Raw genomic sequence first — 27,522 nt, 5'->3', positions numbered from 1 at the left:
AGGGACCTAATTCACATTCTAAGGCTCTTTACTGTGGTGGTCATTAAAAGGAAATATGAAATAAGATACCTAGTAGACCAAGGAAAAGGGCAAACGGAACAACAGAAAATAGCAATGCTACATTTTTGCATGTTAGTTTTTTTTGGTGGGGGGGTGGGATATCAGGAATTGAACTTAGGAGCTCTTGGACACTGAGCCACATCCAAGCCCTATTTTGTGTTTTATTTAGAGACAGGACTCACTGAGTTGCTTAGTACCTCACCATTGCTGAGGCTGGCTTTAAACCCACAATCTTCTTGTCTCAGACTCCTAAACCCCTGGTATTATAGGCATGTACCACCACTCCGGCACATATTACATTTTTTTAATGTTCATTTTTTAGTTGTAGTTGGACACAATACATTTATTTTATCTCTTTATTTTTATGTGGTGCTAAGGATCGAACCCAGGGCCTTGCACATGCTAGGCAAGCACTTTAGTGCTGAGCCACAATCCCAGCCCCACATGTTAGATTTTAAAAGGAATTTTCACATTGCTTCATTTTGTCCTAATCTCAATGTAATGAGGAGGAATAAGATAAGAATAAAAATAGAAGAGTGAGCATAGCTGAACTAAATAGTGAAATAGAAAATGAAAAATACTAAGGGATAATTGAAAGTAATGCTTTAATTCAACTTCTTAATAGGAGGCATTATTGTCTTCTGTTATTCATGCAGGTAAAAGGATATGGGAAGTTTCAACACCAGTTTTGGAGAGGGCTTCATTTTAGTGGGCTTCTCAGATTGGCCTCAACTGGAACTCATCCTTTTTATCTATATTTTGATTTTTTACTCCCTAACCCTCATTGGCAACACCACCATCATCATTCTCTCACGACTGGACCCTCGACTGCACACGCCCATGTACTTCTTCCTCTGCCACCTCTCCTTCCTGGACCTCTGCTATACCACCAGCACTGTGCCTCAGCTGCTGATCAATCTTTCTGGACTCGACAGGACCATCAGCTATGGAAGGTGTGTGGCTCAGCTCTTCATCTACCTCTCCCTGGGTGGAACTGAGTGTGTGCTCCTTGTGGTGATGGCCTTTGACCGCTATGCTGCTGTGTGTCGTCCACTCCACTACACAACCGTCATGCACCCCCTGCTCTGCCAGTCTCTGGCTATTGCTGCCTGGATGGGAGGTCTCATGAACTCTCTGATTCAGACAAGCCTCATGATGGCCATGCCACTCTGTGGCCTCCATTACCTGAACCACTTCTTCTGTGAGATGCTTGTACTCCAGAAGTTGGCTTGTGAGGACACAGGAGGCACAGAGGCCAAGATGTTTGTGGCCCGAGTCATAATCATTGTTGTTCCTGCAGCACTGATTCTAGGCTCCTATGCACACATTGCTCAGGCAGTGCTGAGGATCAAGTCAATGGCAGGGCGCAGAAAGGCTTTTGGGACCTGTGGGTCCCACCTCCTTGTGGTTTGTCTGTTTTATGGCTCAGCCATGTACACATACCTCCAACCCACAGGCAGTTACTCTGAGAGTGAGGGAACGTTTGTGGCCCTTTTTTATACTATAATCATCCCCATGCTCAATCCTTTGATCTATACCCTAAGGAACAAGGATGTGAAGGGAGCTCTGTGGAAGGTACTGGGGAGAGGCAGAAGCTCAGGATAAAAGAAAAAAAGGGAGTTAGTAGTAACATTTCTTGTCACCAGCTCTCTGACTATGGAGTCAATCCTGGTCCTATGATGGTCATTAAAAAAAAACTTGGAAATATGACACAAGATACCTAATAGACCAAAGAAAAGAACAAAAAAGACCAACAGAGAAAAGCAGTGCTACATTTTTGCATGTTAGATTTTTTTTGGGTAGTGTGAGGTACCAGGAATTGAACTCAGGGGCTTTTGACTACTGAGCCACACCCTGAGCCCTATTTTGTGTTTTACTTAGAGACAGGGTCTCACTTCGTGGCTTAGTGTAGAGAAAACAGTTCTCTGTTGGCCCCAGGGTTTTATTGTTTTCCTTGTTTGGAAGTTTGAACGGGAGATGTCTTGAGATATTTACTTGCTATGATCACTGTGCAGTGGGGAGTAAGTGCTGATTTGTATCTCCACTTTCTAAGGGAATGAGATGGGAATAGGGTGCATTGTGTCCACTTATGCAGAATGAGATTGGGTTCTTGGCATGTCTGAGAGTCAGGAAAGGATCAGTTCAGAATGACCACATTGTTCCAGTGGATACCAATGTGGTGCTGTAGAAATGGCATTATGATAAAGGAAGAAGATATTAGTTGTTCTGGTTAGAATTATTGCTGCTCTGACTAAAAGTATCTGACAAGAACAAGTTTAGGGGAGGAAAAGTTTATTTAGGGACTCACAGTTTTAGAGGTCTCAATCCATAGACAGCTGGTTCCATTCCTCAGAACTTGAGGTGAGGCAGTACATCCTTGTGGAAGAGTGTGGCAGAGGGAAGCATCTCACATGATGATCAGCAAGGAGAGGGAGAGAGAGAGAGAGAGAGAGAGAGAGAGAGAGAGAGAGAGAGAGAGAGAGAGAGAGACTCCACTCTTCATATACAAAATATATACCCCATAGCTATACCCCAAATTAACCATTTCCTCCTAGCACACCACACATGCTCCCAGTCACCACAGAGTTAATCCTATCATGGATTAGTTCACCTGTCAGGTTAAGGCTATAACCCAATCATTTTACCTTCAAACCTAGAATTGTCTCACATGCTTTGGGGGACATCTCACATCCAAACCATAATATGAGTTCAGTCTGATTTTTTAGTTATTTGTGACTCTGGCCATATTCATTCAGATCTCGGGGTCTATCATAAATGTCCCTTTACAGTGGATCCCTTTCTATGATACTTGGAGTAAATAATGTTTAATGGACTACTTCATGGGGCATGTAAATTTCAGACCTGGTGTCAATTATCCATTGAAGAAAGATGCAATATTGATTGGACATCACTGAATAAAGGGAGAGGGGAACATTTTGTTAGCCTCACCAAGAATCTCAGTCATGCTGCTTTGTGTCATGGGAAAGAAATTTTCCATGTAACACAGAAGAGAATAAAGAAGAAATGAGTACAAATGATCACCTAAGAGGAAAAAAATGAAATTAAAAAATATTCTTGTGGTACTTCAGCAGGCAGAAGAAAATTATGTAGAAAAAACATTTATTTCTAATAGTTATTCAATAAATAAAAACAATCAAAGGAAAAGACTCCTAAATACAATTTCAATATGTATGTGAACGATTACTTCTACATTGTTCTCTCTTCCAGTTTTCCACATGTCTATCTGCATGGCAGAACCACATTTCCATCACTATTATTTCATTCCATGTATTAAATGATAGTTTCATATAAAAAAGTGTAGATATATTTATTTAAAACCCATTACAGACTTCTTGAATTTTAGTTTGGTTTAGTCATGTTTTATTCCAATAACAATCATTATTTGCAAATTTATTTTGCATAAATTGTCATTATTCATATAAAAACATTGTAAAAATTACTTGTTTTATATTGATATTTTGCTATGTCCTGGCTTAATCACAATGAAGCTAAGGATCAATGGGTTTAAGTAACATATTCAAGCACACATAGCAAATGTTGGGTGAAGTTTGGACCCAGACTTCTGAAATCCTAAATATAACACTTAGTATACCATGTTGCCAGTTTTGTTTTCTGTGAACGAACTTGTAATAGAGAAAGACTAAGGTTAGGAAGAAAGGAGGTAGGAGAGGTCAACAGTATGCCAAAATGGATACAATGGAGAAAGGATAGTCTCTTCCACATAACAGTTCTGAAAAACTGGCTATCTGCATGACAAAGAATGAATTCAGGTCCTTAAATCATGCCATATGTACAAAATAACTTAAAATATATGAAATACTTAAACATAATTTGGAAAACTATAAAACTCTTTTCAGAAAACCTAGATATGACCCAAAAGCATAAGATGTAAAAGTAAAAATAGGGACCTCGTCAAAATTAAAACCAAAGACAAAATCAACATTGGTAGGAAGTATTTTCAAACCACATATCTGCTAATAGTTACTATCCATAATATGTAATGACCACCACCTACAACTCAACAAAAACCAAAGTAACCCAATTTAAAAATATGCCAAGGAGTTTAATAGACATAAAAATGGCCATTAAGCATACAAAAAGTTGTTCAAATCCATAATCATTAGGCTAATGTAAATCAAAACCTTAAGGATATCTTATTTCATATCTTAGAATGAATATTGTTAAGAAATATCCAAAAATGACAAGTATTATTGAGAATGTGGAGAAATTGGAACTCCTAGCATACTCTTGGTGAAAGTGTGATATGTTATATCTCTGTGAAAAACATCACAGAGTTTCCTAAAAAAGTAAATAAAAATAGAATACCATATGACATAGCCATTTTATTTCTAGGTATATATACTTTGGATAGCAGGTTCTCAAAGAAATATACCCATCATATTAGTTAAGGCTGTTTAAAGAGACACCACCAATGTGTGGTGTATTATAGAGAGAGAAAGAGGCGTGAGGCCAGTAGGGGAAGTTTTTCATGCATTCATGGAGGCTGAGAAGCCCCACAGGCCACCTGCAAGCTGGAGATCCTGGAATGCTGGTAGCATGGCTCAGTCCAAGTCTAAAAAACCTCAGTAAAAGGAATCCAATGTTGTAACTATCATCTGAGGCTGAAAACCTGAGAACCTGGGCCCCCAACCCCCAGGGTAAAGTCCTGGAGTCCAAAGGCTGGGGAACCTGGAATTCTGACGTCTAATTGCAAGAGAAATTAGGGGTTTTAGTTCTAGGAAAGAGAAAAGAATAAACCTTTTCTCAGGTATTTTGTTCTAGCCTGTTCCCAGCTAATTGGACACAGCTTGCTCAAGAATGAGAGCAGATTTTCTCTACTTGATCCCTTGACTAACATGCCTATCTACCCTGGAAATACCCTTACAGACACATTCAGAAATAATGGTTTACCAATTCTCTGTGTTATTCTTAATGCAGCCAGCTCTAAAATTAACTATCAAATCTATATTTATATAACATTATTCATGATAGCCAAAATGGAAGTGACCCATGGTTGACTCACTATTGACAGATGAATGGATTAAATAAAATGTAGAATACAGACATATTGGGAGGTATTTGCAATGTGCATAATCAATGAAGGTTAATATGCACAACATAAAATACATCCTGTACTGGGTATAGTAGCGCACACCTGTCATCTAAGCAGCTCCAGAGTCAGGAGGATTGCAAGTTCAGTCTCAGCAATTTAGCAAATGCTGGGGATGTCTCAATGGTTAACCACCCATGGGTTCAATCCCTGCTATGAGAAAAAAAAATTATTTGAGAAGAGACCACAGGGATACCTTGGGAATGTAAAAAAAACCATCAAATTTCATACTTTAAATGTGTAGGGTGTGAAAGCAATGCATACTAATTATATAGTAAAGGAAACTGTTATTGTATGAAGAAAAATCAATTACTCTCCACATTTTATACTGATACTGAGACCCTCAAATAACTCTCAGACCACTCATTGCCATTCCAATTAAGGCTTTATTTCTGGCCAGTGGTAGACACTGTACCCTCTAAAACCAAGATAGTCAGAGTGACGTACTCCCTTCAGTTTGGCCTCATATTTAAGCCAAAAAACCACAAAAGGGATGTTAGGGGGTTTAGCCCATGCAAGCAGGCGAAATCACAGAAGGGGCAGATTGAAGTCAGGTGGTGGGAGGCTTAGCCAATCAGAATAAGCCAGTTAACCCAGGTACAGAAACAGAGCCCAGTTAGACAGTTCTGTGTTCTTGAGGGTTTCCACAACAAAAGGAAAAACAACTTGCCCCAGGCATAACCTTTCTAGGTGGCATGGCTGTTTCACAAATTGGAGTCACTATAGTCAAGACTTCTGTCTCATCACACACACTCCCTTCTCATATTCAACACCTTTCATCTAATAAGCAGTGTAACCACTAACAGTTTGATGTGAATCTTTCCATACTTTTCTTTATGCTTAAATAGCCACACATATACACACATGTGGATCCCCCTATTTATATATTTCAGAAATAAAAAAACACTGTAAACCTGCTTAGTTCATTCGTGCCTGGGTGCATAGCCTGGCACAGGCAAAGGATAGCTGTGCAAACCTGAAAATCTTTCTTGAACCCTCTGCCTCGTGTCCTCTTTTGTAGAAAAGGAATAATAATTCACCCGCATTTATTACAGTTATTATTTGGATTAATTGGGCAACAAATGCAGATGCTTAGGATAGTGCCTGGTGCATCATTAGAAGCATATACAGTTTAGGTATTTTTTTATAAAGCAGTTCATCTTTAGATTTTCTCCAGACTTTACCAGAGTATTTCTCTTTCATAACAATTAAAACCATTTGTGGCATTTTCTTGACTGCATACAAAGTAAACCCCAGCACGGTAATATTTTTTAAAATACTTCCCTTTATTTTTATATTCTCTTGAATAAGAGTGGACAATTAGAACTTATTACTTTGTTTGCAATTATTTCAGACGATGTCCATCTCTTGCAAGATTGTGGGCTTCCCTGTTGACAGAGATCATATTTTCTTCATTTATTTCACAAAAAAGAGAAGGCACAAAATAAATGTTTGTTAAACAATACCACTACCACTGAGTGAATGTCTGCCACACCCCAGGCACCTCACATATGTTGTATCATTAATTTACAAACAGTGGTACAGGTTAGGCCACATTAACATCATCTTAATGATGAGGCTCAAGCATGTCAAGATAGCTTTTCAAGGTCACACAGTTATGGCAGAGCTGTTTCCTCTGCATCACGTATGCCTTTAAATGGCTACAGATAAATTCTGAACCTTGATTTTTATTTCTCAAGCATTTAGACCAGTGTGCATTGCTCAACAATGATTGTGGAATGAATTAATAAAGGAACACATTTAATTTTTTAATTTGTTGTGGACAATGCCAGGGTAAACATAATAAGTCTTACTAATACATAGAGTATATAGTGTATGAAAGAGATTTTAAAGTGTCAAACTTTTCATGAAGAAAATAAATATTTATTGGATTCATGATACATGTAAAAGACACATAAACATTAGATGAAAATTGCAGAGAAAGAAACATTTGAATTGTGGTGACAATGGTGTCTCTAAGTGAGACGTGAAATTTGGTTTATTGAAGAGCTATTAGGACTGGAGAGCTATTCCTCCTATGGGAGGAATCCCAGGCTACAGAGTCCATGATGAGCAAGGGAGAAGCGGTGTTCTGAGCACACTGGATACCTCAGTTTGGTTTGGGCAGAGTGTGAGGGTAGAAAGAGCTGAGGACTGCATGGCAGATCTTGAGCCAGTCAGTTGGTTATAATTGCCACATTGGGGCCCAGAGGTCTCCAAGGCCAGTCTGGGTAAACAAGTCTTTCTCCACTGCTCTTGAATGGATTGTGCCAGTATTCCCATAGGAGAATTGGTAGTGCTCAGCCAATTCTCCTCTGTGGGAGGTCAGGAGGTAGTCTGATAATACACCAGCTTCTTCTGGTTCTCTGCTGGTTAAGGTGACTGTACCAAAGTGCACTGGAAAGATGCTTCCCCCTCCTAGGTTCTGAGCAAGCTCTTCTGTTGAGGGAGAAAGCATGATTTCTCCAGGACAAGATTCTGGTGTAAACCCTCACTCAACAGATGAAGTGAGGACCAAAGAGGAACACATCTTTCCCATCTCTAGATGTCACCAGTGTGAGATGGATCTCACATCATCTTGAAGGCAATAGAATCAAGAGAGGTAAATGGAACAGTTTTCTCTGATAGATCCCTGGGTGTGAGCTGACTCGGGGTGCCATTCTGGCTTCACAGTCTCTTCCAAAACTCCAATCCTATGATGCCATTGCTCTGTCATGTAAAGTAAAGACATCAGAACCCGGAGACCAAGAACTGAGTTATTGTTAGAATTATTGAAAATTAATCAAGGTAGTTTGGAGAGAATCCTGGAAGTTGGAGAGAATCTATCATATTTAGAGACAATGCTGTGTGGGGAGTCAGAATTTAGAAAGAAATTTGTTAAATTCAACCTTTGAATGTCAATCAGCTGACTGGACCCCAGCTGTGGTTTCTTTTGGTTCTACCTGGAAGAAATTAGTGTGTTATTATGGAGGATTTAATAAAAGAGTCTTGATGATTGCCCTACTTACTCGGTGACTGAAGGAGATTGTTTGTTAACTAGTGTGAGCATGATGAAGTTGGATGAGAAATGTGCCTGTAGAAGTGCAAACTGTGATGGAGAAGGGGGAGAAGAACTCTTTGGTGGCAAGGCTAGTTTTTGCAGTGAGTTTAAACCTCTGAAAACTAATAGGATACCTTCATGTGCAATCATAACTGGAGAAAGGAAAGATCAACTCAAATTGAAGGATGGATGAAGGTAATCTTACAGAAAAGAGTTTTTAGAACATCCTGTTTTATGTACAGAAGATTAAATGTTTTGTTTTTAATGTGGGTCTATTATAGTCAGATAATATGATTAAATTAGTAAATTAGAAGGATAGTACATGGTTTTTGATGTGAAGAAATTTATTATTGACCAGGGGTTAGCTGAGTAGAAGAATACTTGCCTAGAATGTAGGTGATATCACAAGTCTGATTCTGATTCTCAGCATTGCAAAATAGAAGAGATTATTATTTACAGAGATTGTGCACAGTCACAGATTCTGTATGAGGCACAAAAACAGGTGAACACAGATAATTGCTGATCTTTATAATGCAGACAATCAACAATATCAGATATGCAAATGTCAAAAATGCTTGGTGTAATGGGAATAGGAGTAAGAGTTAATTTAAAATTTTATTTTTGTTATAGATGGACACAATGCGTTTATTTTATTTATTTTTATGTGGTTCTGAGGGTTGAACTCAGTGCCTCACACTTGCTAGGTGAGTGCTGTTCCACTGAACCACCATACCAGCCCCCTAAATTTTAAAAATATAACTTAAGAGTAGCAAAATATAGACTATCAGGATTTTGTGTGATGATTGATAGCTTCCAACTTAATAATCCAGGTAGTGCAGAAACATTTTCTAGCCCTTCAATAAGCAAGAAACTTTCAAGTGACCAGAATGTCACTTCCTGTCCAGGGACTATATGTTTAGTGTGCTTTACTTTTTCCAAGTTTTCTTTATGTTGCTTCCTTAGAAATATCACTAGTTCTTCCTAATTTTGGCTTTTGGAGAAGCACAAAATATTTTCAGTATGGGACAAAGCAGGTAAGGGTAAGCAGGCTTAAAACTGGTGAGTTTGAATATTCTCAGCACTCTCTGGGATAACTAACCTTCAGCTGTTGAAGATGGGTGCATAATGGCCCAAAGTGTGAGAGCCTCATTGAAGCTGAATAAAGGGGAACTTGGAATTGAGCTCTGGATTGGTTTTCACATGCAAGGTTTGCTTTGAAGAAATTCTTTTACTATCTTTAGGAATTGTTATCCCTGAAAGGGGTAGTCTGTGCATGTTCAGTCAGATCCCCAAATGTCAAAGCATTGGAAATTCATAAAATGAAAAGGTGTAATTAGTACAGATGGATTATGGAAGTCTGAAGGTTTGGGAGTGTTACCTACATAGTGACTTTTTGAATTATGCAAATTATGCATTTTCTAGTAAGTGTCTTTAGAAAGGTAAGAGAAGGGTGTTTAGGGTGGAACGCTGAGGAGAGTCCTATTGTGAAAGAGATTCACAGAGAAAGAGAAGCACACCAAAGACTGAGAAATAACCAAGGAAGGAAGAAGATGTCCAGGAAGATAAGGGAAGAGGTTTTGTGTAGAATGAACAGTAGTCAACATGTAGAATTCTTGACCAGGAAGAGTACTGAAAATGCCTACTGTGTTTTACTGTACAGTGTGGAGAGGACAGAATCCATATAGAAGTGGGTTGAGGACTGAGTGGGAGGGAAGTTGTGGAAACACTGAGTGGAGACGACTCTTTCAGTAAAGTAATCTATGAAGAGGAAGAAGGATAAAAGGCAGTAACTAAAAGGGGACATAGGGTGAAAGGAAATATGTTCCAATGGAAGAGACTTGCTCATACATCACTTCCTTGAGAAAGAGCCAGTAGAGAAGGGAATGTTAAAGACACATTAAAAAGGACTGAATTTTTGGTATGATTCATTTGCATATTCATCTTATTCTTTTCAGAAGAATTTGTTAACCTGTAGTTAGGTAGGTAGACTGTACAGAGTGCACTCTTCAGTTAAAGATACAGACATGATGACTCAAGGAATGCAGGACACATAAAGATGAAATGTGAGGAGCAGACAGAAATAAATGGGCAAGAGATAGGCATGAGGAAATGAGGCAGGGCTTCATTAGACAAGTTCTTGGTTTGGGATTTTGTACAGAAGAGTCATGCATCAAATGCTTTAAAAGGGTGTGAGGAAAAGCAACAATTATCCAGAGGTGGGCCTTTAGGAACTGATTTGAGCCTGATGGTTGTAACCTCATCAGTGGATTAATGTACTAGATGGATTAATAATTTGAATGATTTGAAGAGTCTACTGGGAGTGGTGGAAATTGTAGGCAGGTGGGGCATGGTTGGAGGAAGGATGTCATGGTGGCTTGCCCTTGTGGACTATATTTGTATTTGGCCCCTTCTCTCTCTCTCTCTCTCTCTCTCTCTCTCTCTCTCTCTCTCTCTCTCTCTCCCCCCTCTGGCTTCCATGAGCTGAGCAGCTTTCTTCGACCAGGTCCTTCCTTCAAGATGTTCTGCCTCAACTGAGGCCCAGAGCAGTGGAGTCAGCTGACCATGGACTGAAACCTCTGAAACCTCTGTAAGCCCAAATAAATTTTTTGTCCTCCTAGTTGTCTATGTTAGGAATTTTGGTAATAGTCATGAAAAGTTGACTATAGAGGCTCTGTTGACTTTTATATTGAAGTTTTGCCTCACTACTCTCCAATTCATCTTTGTCTTGCATTTTTCTTATTTCATTTAAAAATAAATTTCATCATGTATGATAAATATTAGTAAAATAGTTACTCTCATGAAGCAAATTAAACTGTACACCATCACACAATTTCTCATTTTTTTGTTTACATTGCAAGAGAAGCTAATCTACTCATTTTACCCAAATCACATACTGGTACACCTTTATTACCTATTTTCTTCATGCTGTCATTATATCTCTAGATTTTTTTTTATTTTAAGTATTTTCTACCCCACTTTTGCTCCCTCATCTCATTCCAGGCAACCATATTTTAATCACTATGTCTGTATACTTGACTTTTACATATTACATATAAATGATTTAATGAAATTTTTATTTTTGCTTCTGGCTTATTTCCCTTACTTACATAGTGTCCCCAGTTTCATTCATGTCATAGCAAATGGCAGGATAACCTTGTTATATCCAATGTGAGTAATTTTTGTATATGGTAAAGACACAGTCCAGTTTGATTCTTTTGATATTTAAGTTAATTTTCCCCAGCCATTTATAAAGAGAGTATCCTGTCTTCATAGTTTCTTCTTGTTCCTCTGGTGAAAAATTTAACGATATATGTTAGTATTTATATCTGGGTCCTGTCTTATGTTTCACTGGTCTGTATGTAGTACAGGGGATTGAACTCAGGAATGGGATTGAACTCATTACATTGTCAGCCCTTTATACTTTCAGATTTTGAGACAGAGTCTCACTAAGTTCTTGAGGTTGGCTTTGAATTCACAACTTGCTTCCCTTATTCACCAGAGTTGCTGGGATTACAGGGATTTCTCACCATGCTGAGTGTGTGTGTGTGTGTGTGTGTGTGTGTGTGTGTGTGTGTGCCAATACCACTTTTGCTTTGCAATAAAGAATGAAAACAGAAAGTATGATACCAAAACTTTATTTTACTTTCTAAGAATTGCTTTTGCTATTTGGGTTGTCCTTCACTTTTTACAAATGACTGTTAAGTTTGCAGGTTTCATATCCTCCATTCTACATTTGTCCTACTGAGATTCAGAAGTTCAATTCTCCCAATTCAATATATATCATTATTTTGTTTATTAAAGTGTCCATTTATTTTTTAAACTTCCAGGTTTCATTACATTGAAATCCTTTTGGATTATGTTTTTCTTATTTATTGCAATAATTATTGTGATAAGCATCTGCTCAATTTCAAATATATCAAACACATCTCTCTGACACTATAAAAACCATGAATTCACAGATCAGGAATGCTTAAAAACTAAGTAAGAAACTGTGGGTATATTAATGTTTGCTGTTGCACAGGAAACAAATATTTCTGGGAAAATTATGCTCACAAGGAACAGTGTCAGGGTGGGGGATGCATTCATTAATTAATTCAAAAATGGTTGCTGAGAGCCTTCTATTTCCCAGGCATTGCCCTGGGATAGGGATATAAGGGTGAAAAAATTAAGCAGGCCCAATTGCACGGAACTCCAATATTAGTGATGGAGCATTATGACTATTAAAATTGAGAATAGCTGTTTTTATTGTAACTTGCAGAATGCACTACATTATTTAATTTTCATCAAAATCATGTGAAATAAGTTATTTTCTTAGTTTTAAATGAAAGTAAAACAAGACTCATAGATATGAGCTTTTCACAATAATGTGGAACAGCTGTCAATGGTAGAATTGATCAGTAGGGACCTAATTCACATTCTAAGGCTCTTTACTGTGGTGGTCATTAAAAGGAAATATGAAATAAGATACCTAGTAGACCAAGGAAAAGGGCAAACGGAACAACAGAAAATAGCAATGCTACATTTTTGCATGTTAGTTTTTTTTGGTGGGGGGGTGGGATATCAGGAATTGAACTTAGGAGCTCTTGGACACTGAGCCACATCCAAGCCCTATTTTGTGTTTTATTTAGAGACAGGACTCACTGAGTTGCTTAGTACCTCACCATTGCTGAGGCTGGCTTTAAACCCACAATCTTCTTGTCTCAGACTCCTAAACCCCTGGTATTATAGGCATGTACCACCACTCCGGCACATATTACATTTTTTTAATGTTCATTTTTTAGTTGTAGTTGGACACAATACATTTATTTTATCTCTTTATTTTTATGTGGTGCTAAGGATCGAACCCAGGGCCTTGCACATGCTAGGCAAGCACTTTAGTGCTGAGCCACAATCCCAGCCCCACATGTTAGATTTTAAAAGGAATTTTCACATTGCTTCATTTTGTCCTAATCTCAATGTAATGAGGAGGAATAAGATAAGAATAAAAATAGAAGAGTGAGCATAGCTGAACTAAATAGTGAAATAGAAAATGAAAAATACTAAGGGATAATTGAAAGTAATGCTTTAATTCAACTTCTTAATAGGAGGCATTATTGTCTTCTGTTATTCATGCAGGTAAAAGGATATGGGAAGTTTCAACACCAGTTTTGGAGAGGGCTTCATTTTAGTGGGCTTCTCAGATTGGCCTCAACTGGAACTCATCCTTTTTATCTATATTTTGATTTTTTACTCCCTAACCCTCATTGGCAACACCACCATCATCATTCTCTCACGACTGGACCCTCGACTGCACACGCCCATGTACTTCTTCCTCTGCCACCTCTCCTTCCTGGACCTCTGCTATACCACCAGCACTGTGCCTCAGCTGCTGATCAATCTTTCTGGACTCGACAGGACCATCAGCTATGGAAGGTGTGTGGCTCAGCTCTTCATCTACCTCTCCCTGGGTGGAACTGAGTGTGTGCTCCTTGTGGTGATGGCCTTTGACCGCTATGCTGCTGTGTGTCGTCCACTCCACTACACAACCGTCATGCACCCCCTGCTCTGCCAGTCTCTGGCTATTGCTGCCTGGATGGGAGGTCTCATGAACTCTCTGATTCAGACAAGCCTCATGATGGCCATGCCACTCTGTGGCCTCCATTACCTGAACCACTTCTTCTGTGAGATGCTTGTACTCCAGAAGTTGGCTTGTGAGGACACAGGAGGCACAGAGGCCAAGATGTTTGTGGCCCGAGTCATAATCATTGTTGTTCCTGCAGCACTGATTCTAGGCTCCTATGCACACATTGCTCAGGCAGTGCTGAGGATCAAGTCAATGGCAGGGCGCAGAAAGGCTTTTGGGACCTGTGGGTCCCACCTCCTTGTGGTTTGTCTGTTTTATGGCTCAGCCATGTACACATACCTCCAACCCACAGGCAGTTACTCTGAGAGTGAGGGAACGTTTGTGGCCCTTTTTTATACTATAATCATCCCCATGCTCAATCCTTTGATCTATACCCTAAGGAACAAGGATGTGAAGGGAGCTCTGTGGAAGGTACTGGGGAGAGGCAGAAGCTCAGGATAAAAGAAAAAAAGGGAGTTAGTAGTAACATTTCTTGTCACCAGCTCTCTGACTATGGAGTCAATCCTGGTCCTATGATGGTCATTAAAAAAAAACTTGGAAATATGACACAAGATACCTAATAGACCAAAGAAAAGAACAAAAAAGACCAACAGAGAAAAGCAGTGCTACATTTTTGCATGTTAGATTTTTTTTGGGTAGTGTGAGGTACCAGGAATTGAACTCAGGGGCTTTTGACTACTGAGCCACACCCTGAGCCCTATTTTGTGTTTTACTTAGAGACAGGGTCTCACTTCGTGGCTTAGTGTAGAGAAAACAGTTCTCTGTTGGCCCCAGGGTTTTATTGTTTTCCTTGTTTGGAAGTTTGAACGGGAGATGTCTTGAGATATTTACTTGCTATGATCACTGTGCAGTGGGGAGTAAGTGCTGATTTGTATCTCCACTTTCTAAGGGAATGAGATGGGAATAGGGTGCATTGTGTCCACTTATGCAGAATGAGATTGGGTTCTTGGCATGTCTGAGAGTCAGGAAAGGATCAGTTCAGAATGACCACATTGTTCCAGTGGATACCAATGTGGTGCTGTAGAAATGGCATTATGATAAAGGAAGAAGATATTAGTTGTTCTGGTTAGAATTATTGCTGCTCTGACTAAAAGTATCTGACAAGAACAAGTTTAGGGGAGGAAAAGTTTATTTAGGGACTCACAGTTTTAGAGGTCTCAATCCATAGACAGCTGGTTCCATTCCTCAGAACTTGAGGTGAGGCAGTACATCCTTGTGGAAGAGTGTGGCAGAGGGAAGCATCTCACATGATGATCAGCAAGGAGAGGGAGAGAGAGAGAGAGAGAGAGAGAGAGAGAGAGAGAGAGAGAGAGAGAGAGAGAGAGAGACTCCACTCTTCATATACAAAATATATACCCCATAGCTATACCCCAAATTAACCATTTCCTCCTAGCACACCACACATGCTCCCAGTCACCACAGAGTTAATCCTATCATGGATTAGTTCACCTGTCAGGTTAAGGCTATAACCCAATCATTTTACCTTCAAACCTAGAATTGTCTCACATGCTTTGGGGGACATCTCACATCCAAACCATAATATGAGTTCAGTCTGATTTTTTAGTTATTTGTGACTCTGGCCATATTCATTCAGATCTCGGGGTCTATCATAAATGTCCCTTTACAGTGGATCCCTTTCTATGATACTTGGAGTAAATAATGTTTAATGGACTACTTCATGGGGCATGTAAATTTCAGACCTGGTGTCAATTATCCATTGAAGAAAGATGCAATATTGATTGGACATCACTGAATAAAGGGAGAGGGGAACATTTTGTTAGCCTCACCAAGAATCTCAGTCATGCTGCTTTGTGTCATGGGAAAGAAATTTTCCATGTAACACAGAAGAGAATAAAGAAGAAATGAGTACAAATGATCACCTAAGAGGAAAAAAATGAAATTAAAAAATATTCTTGTGGTACTTCAGCAGGCAGAAGAAAATTATGTAGAAAAAACATTTATTTCTAATAGTTATTCAATAAATAAAAACAATCAAAGGAAAAGACTCCTAAATACAATTTCAATATGTATGTGAACGATTACTTCTACATTGTTCTCTCTTCCAGTTTTCCACATGTCTATCTGCATGGCAGAACCACATTTCCATCACTATTATTTCATTCCATGTATTAAATGATAGTTTCATATAAAAAAGTGTAGATATATTTATTTAAAACCCATTACAGACTTCTTGAATTTTAGTTTGGTTTAGTCATGTTTTATTCCAATAACAATCATTATTTGCAAATTTATTTTGCATAAATTGTCATTATTCATATAAAAACATTGTAAAAATTACTTGTTTTATATTGATATTTTGCTATGTCCTGGCTTAATCACAATGAAGCTAAGGATCAATGGGTTTAAGTAACATATTCAAGCACACATAGCAAATGTTGGGTGAAGTTTGGACCCAGACTTCTGAAATCCTAAATATAACACTTAGTATACCATGTTGCCAGTTTTGTTTTCTGTGAACGAACTTGTAATAGAGAAAGACTAAGGTTAGGAAGAAAGGAGGTAGGAGAGGTCAACAGTATGCCAAAATGGATACAATGGAGAAAGGATAGTCTCTTCCACATAACAGTTCTGAAAAACTGGCTATCTGCATGACAAAGAATGAATTCAGGTCCTTAAATCATGCCATATGTACAAAATAACTTAAAATATATGAAATACTTAAACATAATTTGGAAAACTATAAAACTCTTTTCAGAAAACCTAGATATGACCCAAAAGCATAAGATGTAAAAGTAAAAATAGGGACCTCGTCAAAATTAAAACCAAAGACAAAATCAACATTGGTAGGAAGTATTTTCAAACCACATATCTGCTAATAGTTACTATCCATAATATGTAATGACCACCACCTACAACTCAACAAAAACCAAAGTAACCCAATTTAAAAATATGCCAAGGAGTTTAATAGACATAAAAATGGCCATTAAGCATACAAAAAGTTGTTCAAATCCATAATCATTAGGCTAATGTAAATCAAAACCTTAAGGATATCTTATTTCATATCTTAGAATGAATATTGTTAAGAAATATCCAAAAATGACAAGTATTATTGAGAATGTGGAGAAATTGGAACTCCTAGCATACTCTTGGTGAAAGTGTGATATGTTATATCTCTGTGAAAAACATCACAGAGTTTCCTAAAAAAGTAAATAAAAATAGAATACCATATGACATAGCCATTTTATTTCTAGGTATATATACTTTGGATAGCAGGTTCTCAAAGAAATATACCCATCATATTAGTTAAGGCTGTTTAAAGAGACACCACCAATGTGTGGTGTATTATAGAGAGAGAAAGAGGCGTGAGGCCAGTAGGGGAAGTTTTTCATGCATTCATGGAGGCTGAGAAGCCCCACAGGCCACCTGCAAGCTGGAGATCCTGGAATGCTGGTAGCATGGCTCAGTCCAAGTCTAAAAAACCTCAGTAAAAGGAATCCAATGTTGTAACTATCATCTGAGGCTGAAAACCTGAGAACCTGGGCCCCCAACCCCCAGGGTAAAGTCCTGGAGTCCAAAGGCTGGGGAACCTGGAATTCTGACGTCTAATTGCAAGAGAAATTAGGGGTTTTAGTTCTAGGAAAGAGAAAAGAATAAACCTTTTCTCAGGTATTTTGTTCTAGCCTGTTCCCAGCTAATTGGACACAGCTTGCTCAAGAATGAGAGCAGATTTTCTCTACTTGATCCCTTGACTAACATGCCTATCTACCCTGGAAATACCCTTACAGACACATTCAGAAATAATGGTTTACCAATTCTCTGTGTTATTCTTAATGCAGCCAGCTCTAAAATTAACTATCAAATCTATATTTATATAACATTATTCATGATAGCCAAAATGGAAGTGACCCATGGTTGACTCACTATTGACAGATGAATGGATTAAATAAAATGTAGAATACAGACATATTGGGAGGTATTTGCAATGTGCATAATCAATGAAGGTTAATATGCACAACATAAAATACATCCTGTACTGGGTATAGTAGCGCACACCTGTCATCTAAGCAGCTCCAGAGTCAGGAGGATTGCAAGTTCAGTCTCAGCAATTTAGCAAATGCTGGGGATGTCTCAATGGTTAACCACCCATGGGTTCAATCCCTGCTATGAGAAAAAAAAATTATTTGAGAAGAGACCACAGGGATACCTTGGGAATGTAAAAAAAACCATCAAATTTCATACTTTAAATGTGTAGGGTGTGAAAGCAATGCATACTAATTATATAGTAAAGGAAACTGTTATTGTATGAAGAAAAATCAATTACTCTCCACATTTTATACTGATACTGAGACCCTCAAATAACTCTCAGACCACTCATTGCCATTCCAATTAAGGCTTTATTTCTGGCCAGTGGTAGACACTGTACCCTCTAAAACCAAGATAGTCAGAGTGACGTACTCCCTTCAGTTTGGCCTCATATTTAAGCCAAAAAACCACAAAAGGGATGTTAGGGGGTTTAGCCCATGCAAGCAGGCGAAATCACAGAAGGGGCAGATTGAAGTCAGGTGGTGGGAGGCTTAGCCAATCAGAATAAGCCAGTTAACCCAGGTACAGAAACAGAGCCCAGTTAGACAGTTCTGTGTTCTTGAGGGTTTCCACAACAAAAGGAAAAACAACTTGCCCCAGGCATAACCTTTCTAGGTGGCATGGCTGTTTCACAAATTGGAGTCACTATAGTCAAGACTTCTGTCTCATCACACACACTCCCTTCTCATATTCAACACCTTTCATCTAATAAGCAGTGTAACCACTAACAGTTTGATGTGAATCTTTCCATACTTTTCTTTATGCTTAAATAGCCACACATATACACACATGTGGATCCCCCTATTTATATATTTCAGAAATAAAAAAACACTGTAAACCTGCTTAGTTCATTCGTGCCTGGGTGCATAGCCTGGCACAGGCAAAGGATAGCTGTGCAAACCTGAAAATCTTTCTTGAACCCTCTGCCTCGTGTCCTCTTTTGTAGAAAAGGAATAATAATTCACCCGCATTTATTACAGTTATTATTTGGATTAATTGGGCAACAAATGCAGATGCTTAGGATAGTGCCTGGTGCATCATTAGAAGCATATACAGTTTAGGTATTTTTTTATAAAGCAGTTCATCTTTAGATTTTCTCCAGACTTTACCAGAGTATTTCTCTTTCATAACAATTAAAACCATTTGTGGCATTTTCTTGACTGCATACAAAGTAAACCCCAGCACGGTAATATTTTTTAAAATACTTCCCTTTATTTTTATATTCTCTTGAATAAGAGTGGACAATTAGAACTTATTACTTTGTTTGCAATTATTTCAGACGATGTCCATCTCTTGCAAGATTGTGGGCTTCCCTGTTGACAGAGATCATATTTTCTTCATTTATTTCACAAAAAAGAGAAGGCACAAAATAAATGTTTGTTAAACAATACCACTACCACTGAGTGAATGTCTGCCACACCCCAGGCACCTCACATATGTTGTATCATTAATTTACAAACAGTGGTACAGGTTAGGCCACATTAACATCATCTTAATGATGAGGCTCAAGCATGTCAAGATAGCTTTTCAAGGTCACACAGTTATGGCAGAGCTGTTTCCTCTGCATCACGTATGCCTTTAAATGGCTACAGATAAATTCTGAACCTTGATTTTTATTTCTCAAGCATTTAGACCAGTGTGCATTGCTCAACAATGATTGTGGAATGAATTAATAAAGGAACACATTTAATTTTTTAATTTGTTGTGGACAATGCCAGGGTAAACATAATAAGTCTTACTAATACATAGAGTATATAGTGTATGAAAGAGATTTTAAAGTGTCAAACTTTTCATGAAGAAAATAAATATTTATTGGATTCATGATACATGTAAAAGACACATAAACATTAGATGAAAATTGCAGAGAAAGAAACATTTGAATTGTGGTGACAATGGTGTCTCTAAGTGAGACGTGAAATTTGGTTTATTGAAGAGCTATTAGGACTGGAGAGCTATTCCTCCTATGGGAGGAATCCCAGGCTACAGAGTCCATGATGAGCAAGGGAGAAGCGGTGTTCTGAGCACACTGGATACCTCAGTTTGGTTTGGGCAGAGTGTGAGGGTAGAAAGAGCTGAGGACTGCATGGCAGATCTTGAGCCAGTCAGTTGGTTATAATTGCCACATTGGGGCCCAGAGGTCTCCAAGGCCAGTCTGGGTAAACAAGTCTTTCTCCACTGCTCTTGAATGGATTGTGCCAGTATTCCCATAGGAGAATTGGTAGTGCTCAGCCAATTCTCCTCTGTGGGAGGTCAGGAGGTAGTCTGATAATACACCAGCTTCTTCTGGTTCTCTGCTGGTTAAGGTGACTGTACCAAAGTGCACTGGAAAGATGCTTCCCCCTCCTAGGTTCTGAGCAAGCTCTTCTGTTGAGGGAGAAAGCATGATTTCTCCAGGACAAGATTCTGGTGTAAACCCTCACTCAACAGATGAAGTGAGGACCAAAGAGGAACACATCTTTCCCATCTCTAGATGCCACCAGTGTGAGATGGATCTCACATCATCTTGAAGGCAATAGAATCAAGAGAGGTAAATGGAACAGTTTTCTCTGATAGATCCCTGGGTGTGAGCTGACTCGGGGTGCCATTCTGGCTTCACAGTCTCTTCCAAAACTCCAATCCTATGATGCCATTGCTCTGTCATGTAAAGTAAAGACATCAGAACCCGGAGACCAAGAACTGAGTTATTGTTAGAATTATTGAAAATTAATCAAGGTAGTTTGGAGAGAATCCTGGAAGTTGGAGAGAATCTATCATATTTAGAGACAATGCTGTGTGGGGAGTCAGAATTTAGAAAGAAATTTGTTAAATTCAACCTTTGAATGTCAATCAGCTGACTGGACCCCAGCTGTGGTTTCTTTTGGTTCTACCTGGAAGAAATTAGTGTGTTATTATGGAGGATTTAATAAAAGAGTCTTGATGATTGCCCTACTTACTCGGTGACTGAAGGAGATTGTTTGTTAACTAGTGTGAGCATGATGAAGTTGGATGAGAAATGTGCCTGTAGAAGTGCAAACTGTGATGGAGAAGGGGGAGAAGAACTCTTTGGTGGCAAGGCTAGTTTTTGCAGTGAGTTTAAACCTCTGAAAACTAATAGGATACCTTCATGTGCAATCATAACTGGAGAAAGGAAAGATCAACTCAAATTGAAGGATGGATGAAGGTAATCTTACAGAAAAGAGTTTTTAGAACATCCTGTTTTATGTACAGAAGATTAAATGTTTTGTTTTTAATGTGGGTCTATTATAGTCAGATAATATGATTAAATTAGTAAATTAGAAGGATAGTACATGGTTTTTGATGTGAAGAAATTTATTATTGACCAGGGGTTAGCTGAGTAGAAGAATACTTGCCTAGAATGTAGGTGATATCACAAGTCTGATTCTGATTCTCAGCATTGCAAAATAGAAGAGATTATTATTTACAGAGATTGTGCACAGTCACAGATTCTGTATGAGGCACAAAAACAGGTGAACACAGATAATTGCTGATCTTTATAATGCAGACAATCAACAATATCAGATATGCAAATGTCAAAAATGCTTGGTGTAATGGGAATAGGAGTAAGAGTTAATTTAAAATTTTATTTTTGTTATAGATGGACACAATGCGTTTATTTTATTTATTTTTATGTGGTTCTGAGGGTTGAACTCAGTGCCTCACACTTGCTAGGTGAGTGCTGTTCCACTGAACCACCATACCAGCCCCCTAAATTTTAAAAATATAACTTAAGAGTAGCAAAATATAGACTATCAGGATTTTGTGTGATGATTGATAGCTTCCAACTTAATAATCCAGGTAGTGCAGAAACATTTTCTAGCCCTTCAATAAGCAAGAAACTTTCAAGTGACCAGAATGTCACTTCCTGTCCAGGGACTATATGTTTAGTGTGCTTTACTTTTTCCAAGTTTTCTTTATGTTGCTTCCTTAGAAATATCACTAGTTCTTCCTAATTTTGGCTTTTGGAGAAGCACAAAATATTTTCAGTATGGGACAAAGCAGGTAAGGGTAAGCAGGCTTAAAACTGGTGAGTTTGAATATTCTCAGCACTCTCTGGGATAACTAACCTTCAGCTGTTGAAGATGGGTGCATAATGGCCCAAAGTGTGAGAGCCTCATTGAAGCTGAATAAAGGGGAATTTGGAATTGAGCTCTGGATTGGTTTTCACATGCAAGGTTTGCTTTGAAGAAATTCTTTTACTATCTTTAGGAATTGTTATCCCTGAAAGGGGTAGTCTGTGCATGTTCAGTCAGATCCCCAAATGTCAAAGCATTGGAAATTCATAAAATGAAAAGGTGTAATTAGTACAGATGGATTATGGAAGTCTGAAGGTTTGGGAGTGTTACCTACATAGTGACTTTTTGAATTATGCAAATTATGCATTTTCTAGTAAGTGTCTTTAGAAAGGTAAGAGAAGGGTGTTTAGGGTGGAACGCTGAGGAGAGTCCTATTGTGAAAGAGATTCACAGAGAAAGAGAAGCACACCAAAGACTGAGAAATAACCAAGGAAGGAAGAAGATGTCCAGGAAGATAAGGGAAGAGGTTTTGTGTAGAATGAACAGTAGTCAACATGTAGAATTCTTGACCAGGAAGAGTACTGAAAATGCCTACTGTGTTTTACTGTACAGTGTGGAGAGGACAGAATCCATATAGAAGTGGGTTGAGGACTGAGTGGGAGGGAAGTTGTGGAAACACTGAGTGGAGACGACTCTTTCAGTAAAGTAATCTATGAAGAGGAAGAAGGATAAAAGGCAGTAACTAAAAGGGGACATAGGGTGAAAGGAAATATGTTCCAATGGAAGAGACTTGCTCATACATCACTTCCTTGAGAAAGAGCCAGTAGAGAAGGGAATGTTAAAGACACATTAAAAAGGACTGAATTTTTGGTATGATTCATTTGCATATTCATCTTATTCTTTTCAGAAGAATTTGTTAACCTGTAGTTAGGTAGGTAGACTGTACAGAGTGCACTCTTCAGTTAAAGATATAGACATGATGACTCAAGGAATGCAGGACACATAAAGATGAAATGTGAGGAGCAGACAGAAATAAATGGGCAAGAGATAGGCATGAGGAAATGAGGCAGGGCTTCATTAGACAAGTTCTTGGTTTGGGATTTTGTACAGAAGAGTCATGCATCAAATGGTTTAAAAGGGTGTGAGGAAAAGCAACAATTATCCAGAGGTGGGCCTTTAGGAACTGATTTGAGCCTGATGGCTGTAACCTCATCAGTGGATTAATGTACTAGATGGATTAATAATTTGAATAATTTGAAGAGTCTACTGGGAGTGGTGGAAATTGTAGGCAGGTGGGGCATGGTTAGAGGAAGGATGTCATGGTGGCTTTCCTTGTGGATTCTATTTGTATTTGGCCCCTTCTCTCTCTCTCTCTCTCTCTCTCTCTCTCTCTCTCTCTCTCTCTCTCTCTCTCTCTCTCTCTCTCTCCCCCCTCTGGCTTCCATGAGCTGAGCTGCTTTCTTCCACCAGGTCCTTCCTCCAAGATGTTCTGCCTCAACTGAGGCCCAGAGCATTGTAGTCAGCTGACCATGGACTGAAACCTCTGAAAACTCTGTAAGCCCAAATAAATTTTTTGTCCTCCAAGTTGTCTATGTTAGGAATTTTGGTCGTCCTGATGAAAAGTTGGCTGATACAGGCTCTGTTGACTTTTATATTGAGGTTTGCTTCACTACTCTCCAATTCTTTGTCTTGCGTTTTTTTCTTATTTCATTAAAAAATAAATTTTATCATGTATGATAAATATTAGTAAAATAGTTACTCTCATGAAGCAAATTAAACTGTACACAATCACACAATTTCTCATCTTCTTTCTTTACATTGCAAGAGAAGCTAATGTACTCATTTTCCAAATCACATATGTGGTACACCTTGATTGCCTCTATTCTTCATGTTGTCATTATATCTCTATCCTTTTTTATTTTAAGTATTTTCTACCCCACATTTGCTTCCTTATCTCATTCCAGGCAACCATGTTTTAATTACTGGGTCTGTATACTTGACTTTTACATCACACATGTAAATTATTTCATGAAATTTTTATTTTTGCTTCTGGCTTATTTCCCTTACATAATATCCTCAGTTTCATTCATCATGTCATCGCAAATGGCAGGATATCCTTGTCATATCCAACGTGAGTCAGTTTTGTATATGGTAAATTTGATTCTTTTGGTGTTTAAGTTCATTTTCCCCAGCCATTTATGGAAGAGATTATTCTGTCTTCATATTTGCTTCTTGTTCCTCTGGTGAAAAATTAACCATATATGTTAGTATTTATATCTGGGTCATGTCTTATGTTTCATTGTTCTGTATGTAGTACTGGGGATTGAACTCAGGAATGGGATTGATCTCAGGAGAATTCTATTATTGAGTTACATTGTCAGCCCTTTCTACTTTAAGATTTGGAGACAGGGTCTCACTAAGTTCTTGAGTCTGGCTTTGAATTGGTTTACAGGGGTTCCTCACCATGACGTGTGTGTGTGTGTGTGTGTGTGTGTGTGTGTGTTTCTTTTGCCAGTACCACCTTTCCTTTGTAATAAAAAAATTAAAACAGGAAGTATGATACCAAAACTTTATTGTACTTTCTAAGAATTGCTTTTGCTATTTTGGGATGTCCTTTACTTTTTACAAATAGCAGTTAAGTTTGCAGGTTTCGTATTCTCCATTTTAAATTTGTTCTACTGAGATTTGGAAGTTCAATTCTCCCAATTCAATATATATCAGGATTTTGTTTATTAAAGTGTCCATTTATTTTTTAAATGTCTAGGTTTCATCACGTTGAAATCCATTTGGATTGTGGTTTTATTACTAATTGCAATAATTATAGTTATAAAAACCTTGGTGTTGGAATACTGAGGGATAATTGTGAAATGATTCTTTAATTCAAGTTCTTCATAGGAGGCATTTAATTGTCTTCTGTTACTTGTGCAGGTGAAAGGCTATGGGGAGTTTCAACACCAGTTTTGGAGAGGGCTTCATTTTGGTGGGCTTCTCAGATTGGCCTCAACTGGAACCCATTCTTTTTATCTATATTGCACTTTTCTACTCCCTAACCCTTTTTGGCAACACCACCATCATCATTCTCTCACGACTGGACCCTCGACTGCACACGCCCATGTACTTCTTCCTCTGCCACCTCTCCTTCCTGGACCTCTGCTATACCACCAGCACTGTGCCCCAGCTGCTGATCAATCTTTCTGGACTTGACAGGACCATCAGCTATGCAGGGTGTGTGGCCCAGCTCTTCATCTACCTCTCTCTGGCTGGAACTGAATGTGTGCTTCTGGTGGTGATGGCCTTTGACCGCTATGCTGCTGTGTGTCGTCCACTCCACTACACAACCATCATGAACCCCCTTCTCTGCCAGTCTCTGGCTATTGCTGCCTGGGTGGGAGGTCTCATGAACTCTCTGATTCAGACAAGCCTCATGATGGCCATGCCTCTCTGTGGCCTCCATTACCTGAACCACTTCTTCTGTGAGATGCTTGTACTCCAGAAGTTGGCTTGTGAGGACACAGGAGGCACAGAGGCCAAGATGTTTGTGGCCCGAGTCATAATCATTGTTATTCCTGCAGCACTGATTCTAGGCTCCTATGCACACATCGCTCAGGCAGTGCTGAGGATCAAGTCAATGGCTGGACGCAGAAAGGCTTTTGGGACCTGTGGGTCCCATCTCTTTGTGGTTTGTCTGTTTTATGGCTCAGGCATGTACACATACCTCCAACCTCTGGGCAGTTACTCTGAGAGTAAGGGAAAGTTTGTTGCCCTTTTTTATACTGTAATCATCCCCATGCTCAATCCTCTGATCTATACCCTAAGGAACAAGGATGTGAAGGGAGCTCTGTGGAAGGTACTGGGGAGAGGCAGAAGCTCAGGATAAAAGAAGAAAAGATGGTTAGTAGTAACATTTCTTGTCACCAGCTCTCTGACTATGACCCATCCTCTTCCTATGGCGGTCATTAAAAAAACTTGGCGATATGGAGCAAGATACCTAATAGACCAAAGAAAAGAACAAAAGAGACCAACAGAGAATAACAATGCTACATTTTTGCAAGTCAGATATTTTTTGGGGTGTGTGGGGTACCAAGAATTGAACTCATGGGCACTTGGCCACCGAGCCACACCCTCAGTCCTATTTTGTGTTTTACTTAGAGACAGGCTCTCACTGCGTTGCTTAGTGTAGAGAAAACAGTTCTCTGTTGGCCCCAGGGTTTTATTGTTTTCCTTGTTTGGAAGTTTGAACGGGAGATGTCTTGAGATGTTTACTTGCTATGATCACTGTGCAGTGGGGAGTAAGTGCTGATTTGTATCTCCACTTTCTAAGGGAATGAGATGGGAATAGGGTGCATTGTGACCACTTATGCAGAATGAGATTGGGTTCTTGGCATGTCTGAGAGTCAGGAAAGGATCAGTTCAGAATGACCACATTGTTCCAGTGGATACCAATGTGGTGCTGTAGAAATGGCATTATGATAAAGGAAGAGGATATTAGTTGTTCTGGTTAGAATTATTGCTGCTGTGACTAAAAGGATCTGACAAGAACAAGTTTAGGGGAGGAAAAGTTTGTTTAGGGACTCACAGTTTTAGAGGTCTCAATCCATAGACAGCTGGTTCCATTCCTCAGAACTTGAGGTGAGGCAGTACATCCTTGTGGAAGAGTGTGGCAGAGGGAAGCATCTCACATGATGATCAGCAAGGAGAGGGAGAGAGAGAGAGAGAGAGAGAGAGAGAGAGACTCCACTCTTCATATACAAAATATATACCCCATAGCTATACCCCAAATTAACCATTTCCTCCTAGCACACCACACATGCTCCCAGTCACCACAGAGTTAATCCTATCATGGATTAGTTCACCTGTCAGGTTAAGGCTATAACCCAATCATTTTACCTTCAAACCTAGAATTGTCTCACATGCTTTGGGGGACACCTCACATCCAAACCATAATATGAGTTCAGTCTGATTTTTTAGTTATTTGTGACTCTGGCCATATTCATTCAGATCTCGGGGTCTATCATAAATGTCCCTTTACAGTGGATCCCTTTCTATGATACTTGGTGTATTTAATGTTTAATGAACTACTTCATGGGGCATGTAAATTTCAGACCTGGTGTCAATTATCCATTGAAGAAAGTTGCAATATTGATTGGTTATCATTGAATAAAGGGAGAGAAGAACATTATGTCAGCCTCACCAAGAATCTCAGTCATGCTGCTTGGTATCATGGAGATGAAATTTTCCATGTAAGACAGAAGAGAATAAAAAAATGAGTACACAAATAATGATCTAAGAGGAAAAAAATTTAAAATCATAAAATATACTTGTAGTACTTCAGCAGGCAGAAGAAATTTATGTAGAAAAATACCATTTATTTCTGAAAGTTATTCAATAAATAACAATAATCAAAGGAAAAGAGTCCTAAATACAATTTCAATTGTATGTGAACGATTACTTCTACATTGTTCTCGCTTCCAGTTTTCCACATGTCTATCTGCATGGCAGAACCACATTTCCATCACTATTATTTCATTCCATGTATTAAATTATAGTTTCATATAAAAAGTGTAGATATATTTATTAAAAACCCATTACAGTCTTCTTGAATTTTAGTTTG

The 27,522-nt window shown here is 38.7% G+C and overlaps 3 protein-coding genes across 3 annotated transcripts; all 3 read left to right on the top strand.

Moving 5' to 3' along the window:
* The first annotated feature begins 726 nt into the window (after window positions 1-726).
* Window positions 727-1,665, top strand: LOC144254215 (olfactory receptor 2Y1B-like). The gene has a single exon (XM_077797228.1). It carries the CDS (start codon window positions 727-729, stop codon window positions 1,663-1,665), a length of 939 nt encoding a protein of 312 aa, XP_077653354.1.
* Window positions 1,666-10,792: 9,127 nt separating this feature from the next.
* LOC144254213 (olfactory receptor 2Y1B-like) lies at window positions 10,793-14,295 on the top strand. Its single transcript, XM_077797226.1, has 2 exons — window positions 10,793-10,818; window positions 13,347-14,295. Exon 2 carries the CDS (start codon window positions 13,357-13,359, stop codon window positions 14,293-14,295), a length of 939 nt encoding a protein of 312 aa, XP_077653352.1. The 5' UTR covers window positions 10,793-10,818; window positions 13,347-13,356.
* Window positions 14,296-24,849: 10,554 nt separating this feature from the next.
* LOC113177152 (olfactory receptor 2Y1B-like) lies at window positions 24,850-25,788 on the top strand. The gene has a single exon (XM_026381682.1). The coding sequence runs from the start codon at window positions 24,850-24,852 to the stop codon at window positions 25,786-25,788; it is 939 nt and encodes a 312-aa protein (XP_026237467.1).
* Window positions 25,789-27,522: the final 1,734 nt, after the last annotated feature.

The sequence above is a fragment of the Urocitellus parryii genome, chromosome 1, assembly GCF_045843805.1.
Source record: "Urocitellus parryii isolate mUroPar1 chromosome 1, mUroPar1.hap1, whole genome shotgun sequence".
In the NCBI taxonomy this organism is placed as follows: Eukaryota; Metazoa; Chordata; class Mammalia; order Rodentia; family Sciuridae; genus Urocitellus; species Urocitellus parryii.
This window is presented reverse-complemented; position numbering and strand designations above follow the sequence as displayed.

Coding starts and splice junctions, on each gene's coding strand:
- LOC144254215 (XM_077797228.1), top strand. CDS start 727: ATGGGAAGTTTCAACACCAGTTTTGGAGAGGGCTTCATTTTAGTGGGC.
- LOC144254213 (XM_077797226.1), top strand. CDS start 13,357: ATGGGAAGTTTCAACACCAGTTTTGGAGAGGGCTTCATTTTAGTGGGC.
- LOC113177152 (XM_026381682.1), top strand. CDS start 24,850: ATGGGGAGTTTCAACACCAGTTTTGGAGAGGGCTTCATTTTGGTGGGC.